Raw genomic sequence first — 12,471 nt, forward strand, 5'->3', positions numbered from 1 at the left:
CAACTGTGCCTTGTTCGCATTTTAACAGGGTCAAAAGCAATATCCTAATGGGGAAGCTAGAGAAAAGCCTGGAAGTTAATACAGAGCCACAGGGCTTTATCTGAAGTCCTTGAAGTCAAATGCATCTGAGTTCAGAGTTTTTCAGACTTTAGAGGGAAAATGAGGTATATATAGTATAAGGTATATATACCTTATGTTATAGCCTCAGTGGAGTCTAAACCATCAAGCCATAATTAAATACCTCAGTGTCCCTAAAATGCAACATATGAATATTTGCATTAAGTACAAAAATAAAAACTATAGCCTCACGTCTGTCCAGGGCAGGGCAGGTTTTGAAACCAAATGTGCTAACAGAAAAAAGGCTCATCTTCAGAACTTTGGGATTTTGAAATTGTTGATAAAGGGCTTTGAACATTACAAAAACTGAAATTTATCTAGTTGGAGGGTTTCTCATGATGTGGTTGAGAGATCTGTTTTCACTCTTATTCATCTATAATTTTTTATCACTAATGCAAATGAATACATACGAGACATTCTTTTCAAATGTGCAGATTTGAAATACACGCGGATGTTGGATTACAATGTTCAAGAACAGAAAATTCTTGATAGATCTGTCAAATGGGGCCAAAATGTTTTTATATTACATTCAATGAGATATGGACACACAGGCAGTCCTCTCAGCAGTAGGAGAGTCAAACTGTGCCATACACAGAGCAGTATGATTTCTGCAAAACTAAAGATTAATAGCACACCTGGGTACTATGATGTAAATAAACGATGAAGAGGTAGATTTGGTACAAGTAGTTAGAAGATGCAAGCTCACAAATTCTGGCTCTTCACCAGGAAGGCATTCCCAAGAGTCATAAGTGTTCATCCATTGATTCAGTTGTCTTGGGATGGAGTGAGTTCTCAATCATTGGAAACATTTAAAGAAAGGGTTGATGACCACTTGACAGTAATATTATAGATGGAGATTATACAGCATGAGCTAAATATCATTAATTTGAAGAGATGAATATTAAGAGCATTTTTAATTGTTCGAATCTTTGATTTTATATTTAAAACAGTCTATCTTCTGAAAAGATAAATGCAAAGAAAGCTATTATCCCTTTGTTTTTTATAATAAATGTGAAGAAGTATTCTTATGTGTAATGAAGTTAGCGATGACTATAAAAAGCACTTTTTATACAATGGATAATCCTTAAAAGATTATATTTTGTGAGGAAATACTTTATAACTTTAAATGGGTGTGTTTATTTAAATCTAATGTTCTATTCTGCTTTGGGATAATAGTAGTGTGTGTCTTTAAGACAGGACAGCATACAAGGCCACAGACAAACAGAGCCTTTGCTAATTTCAGGCTGACAGGGAGGTAGTTTAATTAGTGAGCTGCTAATATCTATTTAAGTGAGCAGCCAAGGAAATGTCTGTTAGAAAAAGGACTTGCAAATGAATGGCAAGGCCATTCTCTCTGCCTCTTTTCAACTGTGTCAAAAAGGAAGAGAACAGGGAGCCTGCACCTATGTGGAAAAGAGAAGATTACTAAAAAAAAGTAGAGACAGACACAAAAGTAATCATATGTCTGTGGAACATACACAGTGAGGTTTTGAGGTACTGATGCTTCACAATAAACTTTTACATAAGTGAACTACTTCCAAATATTGTGGAATCTCTGTTTCTTGACTATGGGTAAAACATTCAGAAAAGCTTTAATAATTGTTTAATGGTAAGCAAAGAGCATGAAAATGTCTCCTGTGCCTATAATCAAGGTTATAAGCTTTTACACTTAAACTAAAATGGTTTATTAATAAATATTAAGTTTTTTTGATATAATAAATAGTACATGTTTTACATTGCCTTTGTTTACTGGAATATTTAGAGAAATAGATGAAAGGAAAATTAAGACTATATGAACACTCTGAGTAATTTTTTTCAACCAACATTTGCTGAACATCTATGTATTTCATATATCACTTCAGTCTGAGGCAAATTCCACTAATAAATATTACTAATTAACTGATGTAAAACTCTTCTCTAGGCCAAATGAATTTCACTGGATAATTTTTACAACCTAAGGCAGATTATGGAATTATGATTCCAATCGAAAATAATGGGGAAAATAAGCAATTTATAGAAAAAGTAATTTCAAAAAAGTAAAACTTGTTACTTCTATAAAAGAATGACTTAATTATAGATATTGAATAAACTCTATTAAAAACCATAAATATTCAGTATAAATTTCAGCTTTAACTTTGGAAGGTATAATATGAAGGTGAGTAATCTTTTGCTGTAATTCATATTACATGCTTGTTAAAATAAAAGAGATAATAACCTAATCTTAATTTTATGACTAATTTTTTTTTTTTTTTTTTTTTTTGTGGTATGCGGGCCTCTCACTGTTGTGGCCTCTCCCGCCGTGGAGCACAGCCTCCGGACGCGCAGGCCCAGCGGCCATGGCTCACGGGCCCAGCCACTCCACGACACATGGGATCCTCCCGGACCGGGGCACGAACCCGCGTCCCCTGCATCGGCAGGCAGACTCTCAACCACTGCGCCACCAGGGAAGCCCTATGACTAATATTTTAAAAGTTGGAAATTTTTTTAAAGTATTGCAATTAAATAGCAATTACTTTATTTTATATTAAAGCAGAGAAGACATAATAAATGCTATTTTAGGACCTTTTCTTACAATGAGAAATATAATGCAAATGGCTTTTTTTCATAACAGTCCTTTTAAATACACACAATACACACACACTCAAGGAAAAAGCCAAGGAAACCCCTAAAAAAAACTAATATTACTCAGCTTTTTTCTCTAGTTTAAAATTTTGCATTTTTGGAATAGTGCTCAACAACAACAACAACAAAAATGCATGCTAGCAATTCAAATGCCTCAGAACAATGATAACAAAAGAAAACAACACTGATAATTTTGGCAATTAAATTTGTAAGAAGACCACTGAGATAAAGGCTGTGAAGTATCAGAATGCTTGGTAAGATGAAACTAGAGAGAGAATTAATCAAATAATTTATTTGTCTGAATGCCAAAAAATCAATTGTTATTTCCTCTTTTGTAAATAATTGTGTGAACTAGGAGTTCTGTTCATTTTTTCATTTTAATAGAAACAAACATGAATGCACTATTAGACTAAATATTATTTATAAATTCTATTAATTGTTACAAAGCATGTATCTTATTTATGATCATGATTATAATACAATCCTCATTAAGAACTAGCTTTCCTGAAATTCGATAATTCCTAAAGCCTTGAATTACTATTTCTATTTTATTCCTGACTGAAATTTTTCCAATGTCAACTAAAGAATAAAGTATGAATTCATATGCATATCTGATTATGAACTAGAATTAAGTAACAAAAATTTATTTTATGGTTTAATCTCAAAGTTAGAGATGTAAATAGAGTTGTTTAATAGATGTATTCAATTAATTTAGGTTATTTATTTGTAAAATCACTACCTAGAATACTCTCCTTAATTTATCACTGACTGTAAAGTGTGCTAACAGACTAATGAGAGGATTTATGGAAAATCAACCAACTAGGAAAAATAGCTTTATTCTCTGTATAGCCTCTTCAATATAACATATACAAAATAGAAAAGAATTGGAGTGATGAAGAAAAGGGAAATTATTACAAAATTTATGTTTAAGTACAAATGAACACAGAGTATTATGAGACATTCTTAGATATTATTTTTTAAAAGCATTTATAAGTGACTTTTACAAAAGACAGAAGAATGCAGATAGAAGAATTAACAAGAGTTGATTTTTGTTTTCATGCCATGTATTTGTTCTGACATTTTCCATTTTGCTTTTGGGCTCACAAGCTTTGAAGTTTATTAACACAAAAGATCGTTAGAGATCTAGAGCACCCTTAATTTTACAAAAGAGGATACTGAGGTCTGAGAAATTAATTTCTAAATCTGAGGTAACACAGTTGGTTAGTGACAAAGACAGAAACAATTCGTGTCTCCTTGCTTATATTCAAGAGAGGATATTTTCAATGCGATGAGCGCTGGCTTTGAAACCAAGCAGCCCAAATCTAAAGCTGATGCATCTGATGACTGAGCAACTGCTCTCTCTAGGAATATAAAGACAAATAAAAATATAGAAATAAAATAAGGTGTATAAAATTTTAAATATAAAATAGAAAGCAGAAAGGTCCTGCCTCCAAGGCATTCATAGTTCAGAGCAGTCAACAGGTGATTTTAGAGCAGTATCATAAGTTTAAGGACAGATATTCAGGGATAGGAGGGGTAAACAAAAGGGCAACAGGTTTATGTTTTTATTTTGTTAATCGGTAAATTGGGAATTTTTATATGAGGGTTGTCTGGAAAATTAAACGACACGTGAAAGCACAATCACATAATGAAAGCACAGTATTTAGTTCCATTGTTACCCCTTTCTTAGTCTACACTATATATATGTTCCATAGAACACTACTGACTCATTTTATAGTTCTTACTTGTGATATAAAGCTGTTTTATTACAATTATTTTTAAACTAGGTGTTAACGCTCAAAGAGAGAAGATACTTCATTTTTAAAAACTTTTATTTAAATAATCCTGGTAAATTCTCATAATTTTACTGTTAATTATTTGGAGGTGGTTTTTCAAGTAACGTATGTCTCATCCTAATATTTTAATGACATTTAGTATTTTGCCCGATCATATGAATTCCACATACTATTATAGAAAAATGTAAGGAAAAATCTATAAAACTTTCCAACCATTCTGGGCTCTTTCCTTTCCTGTTCCAAATTCACTTCTGAGAGTCCTTGTCACTGATACATAATCATCAATGTCAGTAATCACTTATTTCCTCCTAGAGTGGCCAGATTTTGCAAATAAAATATATGGCAACCAGTTAAATTAGAATTTAAATTTTTTTAATTCTAATTTATTAGAATTTAATTTTTATTTTTTAGTATAAGTATTTCCCAAATAATTGCATAGGACATATTTATCTGGCAAAATATCTACCTACCACGCTATTCTTGGGAACTGCTATCACCAAATGTAGTGGGAAAGAAAGATGATTATTTATACTTTGGTTACATCACAAAGCAGGGTTCTGCAGTAGAGAGAGGGCTGCATTGTTTCTATTAGGTGACAACTCTGGGTTTCTGAGTAGGTAGCTGATAGTAATGATGTAGTTCCCACCTGTATTTAAGGTAAGTGTCACCTTTGTCAAGACTATTAGGCTTGCTCTATCTTAAGCATTAAAATATGTTTGCTAATCATTGATTCTTATAACCACTGAAATGCCTCTCATATTCTGGCAGAGAGTTAAATACCAACCATAGTGATTGTGCTGTTGTGAGTTTTCAGTTCCCCTTACCCCCATGGATTCATACTATTTTAGTAGGAAATTTGAAGTGATTCTGTAAGGAATTGCTATTTAGAAGACATTTTAAACCAGAATCCCCTTCTTTTTTTGTTGTTTTTTTTTTTTTTGCGGTACGCGGGCCTCTCACTGCTATGGCCTCTCCCGTTGTGGAGCACAGGCTCCAGACGCGCAGGCTCAGCGGCCACGGCTCACGGGCGAGCCGCTCCGCGGCATGTGGGATCTTCCCGGACCGGGACACGAACCCATGTCCCCTGCATCGGCAGGCAGACTCTCAACCACTGCGCCACCAGGGAAGCCCCCCTTCTTTTTTAATTTAAAAAAATGTATACATTCTTTTTTTTAATCTTCTCTGTAGTTTTATTTCCATGTTCTTTTTTCTGCTTCCAGTTTTATTCAGATGCAATTCATATATAGCACTGTACGTTTAAAACAAATTGTATACATTCTTAAATAAAGCTCTTCATAAATAATATAATTACCATTTCACATTATTTATATCATTAATAAATACCTGCCCAATTTATATTCCTGATGAAAAATACTTGTATCAATTATATGCAGTACACAGAAAACCTTCCCAAAACTTAGAGGCTTAGAGCAAGATTTTGTGTCTGTTTATTAATGATTCTGTGAATGAATGAGCAGTACTGGTTGGGCTCAGCTGTTTGGTTCTTCCAGTATGCCTAGGGTCACTAATGTGGTTTCTATTTCCTACCAGTTCACCTGGGTTGACTAACATAAGATGGCCTCACTTGTCCAGTGATTGTTTCTGTCTGGTGGCTACCAGGTCCAAAGAACATCAATTGGCCTGGTTCCTCTCTGCTCCATGTGGCCTCTCCTGCTCTACTGGTCCAGACTGAACTTCACAGGGTGGTTTCAGATCAGACTCAGGGCAAACCCAGTGCACAAGCACTTTTGTAAGCTTCTGCTTGCATCGTATTTGCTGATGTTACATTGACAAGGGAAGGCCAAGCCCAAAGCCAATAATGGAGGGAATACACAAGGTTGCTGAGATAGAGAGGTCTGATTCACCAGGAGCCTTGACTGTAACAATCTAACACAGTTTTATTAGATCTCTGTCAACAACAAAGGATGTAGATTAGATCAAGGATATATTTACTAAGCAAAACTGACTAATATATGTGAACATAGAAAGAAACACAAGTTGTCCAATAGATTTGTTTTTACCTATCAGAAGATTTAAAGTCAAAGATGTAGTCAGTTATCTATGGGGGCTTTTGTTTTTGTTTTTTTTTTAATTGTGGTAAGATGATTATTGAATTTAAATTTTAAAATATGGGTTTTAATTATTTTTTAACATTTACTGTTTATAGACATGCTATTTAAAATCTCTGAATGTTAACTTTTTGAAATTGATATAATAATACCATCAATAAAAGACTACAGTTAAAATCACATATGAAAAAATGGAAGGTCTTTGTAAACAACAACAAGCAAAAATTTTACTTTTGTATAAGAATGTATGTATATATACCAAAATATAATTTTGTATTGGGGCATATCTTATTCACATATTGAACATTTCTATGGAATATAAAAGGCCTTCATAAACTTTAATAGTAAATATTGAACTGGGGAATAATTCAAAGGGATTAATTAATATACTTAATTTGAGGACTCCAGTTTTTCAATTCAGAGTTGACACAATATTCACTTACTTTTTAAATATTTTATTTTATGAAATGTAAAATCTACACGAATTGTCTAAAATATTCAGGGTCTAATTAACACCAGTGTAACAACTATCCAGTTTAAGAAGTTGAGTATTGTCATTATTTTAGAAATCCCTCATGTTCTCCCCTGAAAATCCCATCCTTCTCCTTTCCTCTTGGAGATAACTTCTATCTTGATTTTTATTATAGTCATTTCCTTGCTTTTTATTATAGTCATTTTCTTGGTTTTTTTTCTTTTTAAGGTTTTACCAACCGTCTTTAGTTATGCATATCTAAACAGTGTAAATTAGTTGTATCTGTTTTGTGAACCTCATATAATAGAATCATACTATGTGCAAAGTTTTCCTGTTGTGCTTCTTTCACTTTATATTCTGCTTGGGAGATTTATCCGGGATACTGCTGGTGGCTACACTCCCATTAATGTTAACATACCTGGACTGATCAGGTTTTTTTGGTTGTTTAATACCTTCTATTCTAAGAAATCCTTACATATCTGAAAGTGTTTTCCTCTGTTTTCTTCTAGAAACTTAATATTTTTGCCTTTCTTATTTAGATCCTTATTCCATATAAAGCAGATTTGTGTATATGGTATTGTGTATATGGTATTGGAAAGAGACCTCACTTCTGTTTTTCTCATATGGCTACCCAAATTCCAGAACCATTTACTCAAAAGCTCCCGTCTCGTCCCCACACACTATTTCATTAAACCCCTGTCATGAAGTGTCCATACACTTATTTTTTTCTAGGCTGACTTATCCTTTCCAAGTCTTTCTTTAAATAAAATTTTTCTCAGGGAACATTACCAGGAAGACCCATGAGGCATCGTGTTTATTTCAATTTTTTTCCTATTCTCACTCAAATTTTGCTTTCAAAAATTGCTCTGAAGAAGCAAGCTAAGTGGTAGTAATATGACATATCTTAATATTATTTTTAAAAGTTGTAAGAAAAGCAGCAGCATCATTTCCCCCATAATTCACTTGCACATGTGGTTAGGCAAAGAATGGTAGAAGTTAGGCCAAAAAAAAAAAAAAGACTTTTATTTTCTAGCAACATATCTGAAGTTTTACATATGTGAAATGTCTCTTTTATGGGAATAAAAATCACCACCCATCTGACCTTAGAATTCATATCTGTGGTTCAAGATAATGGTGTCTGGATTACTAAAAGGGTGTCCCTCATCCAGAACTCCATAACTTGTTAAAAGAATGAGGATTTCTGCAGCCTGGAAAAAATTATGCATTTGCTGGTAGGCATACTGCCTGAGGGTGTTTCGAGAACATAACAACTGTAGTCACAAGGCTCCAGCTTATTAAGGGGCCAAGTGTGCTCCTTTTCTATGCTTCAAATGGGGTACAATTTCTCTAGGCATAGACCACTTTCTAAGAGTGAGAACACTTACTTAAAATGCCTACCCTAAGTTCCATTATCAATCTTTAGCTAAAAGATAGCAGAAAATCCAAGTTTTAATATTTAACCAAATAACAATTTAAGTGTTAGCAAGCTCATTCTACGCCTTCAATTCAATGATCTGCTCATAAAATAATCACCTCTTATGTCATAATGTAGCTTCAGAATAAAACCTAAAAATACTTTATAATACACTTCAATTTAAAACATAAGCTTTGACAGTTGACAAAAATGCAGCCTATCAAGAAAAAGTGGTACTTTTTTTCTTTAAGCCCTGACTATGGTTCTAGTAATGTTCAGTTGTTATGATCCTGCTGTTCTGTATTTGAAGTGAAAAGAAAAATATGTTACTGAAGAAGAAGATAAAATGAAAACAGACAACTGAAAGAAATTTGACCTAATTATTTTAACGGGCTTAATATGTTTTACATTCATAACTAAAGAATTTCAGAAATTATGTCAACACAATACCTAGCATAAAGAAGCTTATGACAGTAATAATAAGCACTAGTAGAATTTGGCTGATCACTTTTCAAAATTATGTGGTCTTTTAAAATGATAAATCTAGTGCTTAATATGGAAAAATACTAATTTTTCATCTATATATCTTAGAGATTCACCAATTATATAACTAGAGTAAACATCTGTGAAACATAAAGTCTCTAATAATTATTTTTAAGACAAATATTAAAAACAAAAGTAAAAACAAAATAAAGCCAAAAACCAGGAAGCTATTCTAATCCTTGGATTTGGGATGTTCTAATATCTCAAAAATAAGGTCAACTTCACCAGGAAGAACTCAGATCCATTATATCAAATGGATAAGTGGATAGCGTTCTCTGAAATTTGGAGAAATACTAGTGGGACAGATGAAATATCTCACAGTGCCAAGGCAAAAGAGTCCTCATAAGTATATTATACTGCCCATTTTATAGCAACCATCAGTGATCATAGCATCATTAGCCAATGTTTCAAAGGTTATATAAGTTGTAGTCTGGTCCAGGCAGGAGGACAGGGACATCTTATTCCATGTTTATAAATAAACAATTTCCATCCACGTTTATTCAAGCCACAAAGGTAAAGACATAGGAAGGATGAAGAGTAGAGGGTTACTGAAGGTGTTTAAGAACAGAGTCCCATGAAAACTACAGGGAATGCATGAGCCTTGCAAACAAATCCCAAGGCATTATGTTTCATTACCTTCCACTGTGGTGATCCAAAAAATGTCTCTTTCATTCAGCTTAGAACCTCTAAACACATGTCAAGCCATGTTTGCAACTCATAGCCGATCAACCGATAAGCCGAACCACAACAATCACACACAAGACAACATCTCAGACCTCCCAACAGAGATGCCCATAGATCATGGAGACATGCTCTGGCATCAGTCTGTTTGACAGACTGTTAAAAATCCTCTTGAAGAATGCTGAAATAGAAGACATTCTCACAGTCTGAAATTCAAGTAGCTACAATTTGTGAAAGAAAGCTGGCTAAACCCACAAACACGTAAAACTGAATACAGCTGGACTCATAATATATTGACTGTTTCCTGCTGCATGTCAGAAAGAAATCTTTAGTATTTGTCATTTCATTTAAAAAAGTAGAATGTCTTTTTTGTAGACTTGTGACCAGGCTCTGACTACCTGGACTAAAGGATTTCTTATTTAAGCGCGCACGCACATACATACATACACACACACACACACACACACACACACACACACACACACACAGCAATAATTGTGTGATGCTTTATGGAACGTGTTCAGTACCCCTCAGTCTCTTCTGTAAATATGCATGGCTGATAGGATTTAAACATTTCTCACAATGCTGTATAAAAGACTGCATACAGACCAGAAGCACAGTGCCCTCTGGTGCACATATAAAACAAAATATTTATATAACAGGATCTACATAGATACAGGCACAAATACAAAACTAAGTTTTGCTTCTGCATACATCTAAACCAATCACTGGGAATTGTACATTTCTATCCTGAAGAAACAAACCAATATGATAACCTTCATAAAACATTCTTTATGGCATAGATCAAGGCAATCTAATCCATTCAGGCAACCACTTGTATACCCCTCTATTTAATGGATTCACTAGGCTTGGGTGGAGTATGCCTCCTTTTCTGTAATTTATTTAGATTCAAACAGAATAACAGTAGAAGTTAAAGGCCATATATCTCAGCCTCCTCCTTTTGCTTGGCCTTTGTTACCGCATCCTATTTATCTGCATTTCCTTTGTATTCCCTGGCCATTTCCTCCAGCTTCTGAATGTGCAATTACCTTGTAGGTAAAAAAGGGTGAGGTAACTCAACTTCTCAGTGACTAGTAGAAGACACCATTTCCACTTAAGCTAAAAAAAGGTAACAAACCCTGATACAAGGTAGAAAGGAAAGGCCATTCAAGAAATTTCCTTATAAATTTTGAGTATTTAAAATGATAAACTCAGCCTCAGAGTTAACTGAAACTTACTTTACGGCAGTTTAGCAGTCAAGAATTTGGGAGTTCTGCACTTGTGGTAACCATTATTCAGTTTTTCCATAAGAAGTTACATCTACAAGAAATACTTTTAAATAACCAGAAAACATTACCATGGCAAATGGTCAATAATAACCCTTCTGATAATAACCCTTTCCCACCTGCAACTTTCCCTTAGAGCAACTTAGTTATCCACCACCTTCAAGGAAGATACCTCTGTAATTGCTTTCCCTTTGCTTCATACCTGTATATCTTGTATCTTGTGCTAAATCCCTGCCGGCTTCTGTCCACAAAATCTGTGTATTCCTGTGAACGATGGAAGGGTCCCTTATCAGAGAGGAGCCAGTCGAAGGGGCTTGTGGCATGCTGATCCGAAACAGCGGCAACTGCTAAAACCCAGCAATGAAGACTCAGTGCTATCCACTCCCATAGAGCCATCAGAGAGAACAATTCAGCACCAGCTCTGCTCCGCCATATCATGCTTCCACTGGGGACTTAGAGCCTTCATTCTCTTAGCTTTCCCTCAACACCTAGACAAAACACACAGGCAATTAGTTAGCCCCTGGAAGATTCTTTTCTAGCAATTAAGGTACTGAAGTGGCAAATCCTTTTTCAAAAATCTAATATCAGTGTTTTAAATCAGATAATAGCAAAAGTGATTAATAAGTGAACTGAAATAATTTTTTTTCAGAGCTGTATATCTTTCATACTTTGGTTCTTTTTGTATTTATTGGAAAATAAGTTAAGTCACTGAGTTACAGCAAGCCTTGTCAGGACAGCATCATACAGTGGATCATTAAACCCACTGAGCAACAACTATCAGAAGTTTCGACTCATAATTATTTTTTCAGCTTAAATGTTTTATAACACTGGACACTTTCAAAAGAAATATTGAATATGTTTACTTAATAAATTGTGTTATAAATTTTAATACATGTATTTTATTGTTTACTTTACTTATTAGAAAAAGGCTTTAAAATGGATTAAAATATAGATAAAGTGACATGGAAGAAACTGTGGGTCTAAGAATACATAAACAAGTAAATAAATGTGTGTGTGTGTGCGTGTATATCTATGCCTCTATCATTTATCTATTTCTAGCAATATATTTAGATGGGTGGATGGGTGGATGTGGGGGTGGGTGGGAGTGGAGGTATGCATTTTTGCTCAGTTATTTTTTCCATTATTCTATTAGGGAAAAACTTCCTTGATTATTTAAACAGAATCATAATTAAGTTATTTCTAGCACATTTAAAAGATTTAAATGGACATCTGTGTCTTATTCATAAGATAAATAGGCATACCTACAAAATTCATATATATACATAAACTAAAACAATATAGATTACACATAAACTATGAAAACACATACATTAATTTTATAGGCATTCAAAACCAAAGTAACAAAGAGGTGTCATCCCAATGTGGTATAGTATAAATGACCTTACACAAAGCAACTGATGCAGTTTATATGCTATGCAAAATATTCTACAAATATTTGAATTTCAATTTT

General features: G+C 33.9%; 1 protein-coding gene across 3 annotated transcripts in view; it reads right to left on the minus strand.

Moving 5' to 3' along the window:
* The window catches only part of BRINP3 (BMP/retinoic acid inducible neural specific 3), a gene marked incomplete at both ends in the record, with an annotated part of 403,154 nt that extends 391,716 nt beyond the window's left edge, over window positions 1-11,438 (minus strand). Inside the window, one exon of one of the 3 annotated variants that reach the window (XM_079696401.1) lies at window positions 11,203-11,438. In XM_079696401.1, the coding sequence (XP_079552527.1) occupies window positions 11,203-11,438 (236 nt within the window). Of the gene's footprint in view, window positions 1-11,172 lie in introns of all 3 variants that reach the window. The other 2 variants (XM_079696400.1, XM_079696402.1) reach the window with 2 other exon arrangements.
* Window positions 11,439-12,471: the final 1,033 nt, after the last annotated feature.

Source organism: Hyperoodon ampullatus (assembly GCF_949752795.1).
Source record: "Hyperoodon ampullatus genome assembly, chromosome: 2".
NCBI lineage: Eukaryota > Metazoa > Chordata > Mammalia > Artiodactyla > Ziphiidae > Hyperoodon > Hyperoodon ampullatus.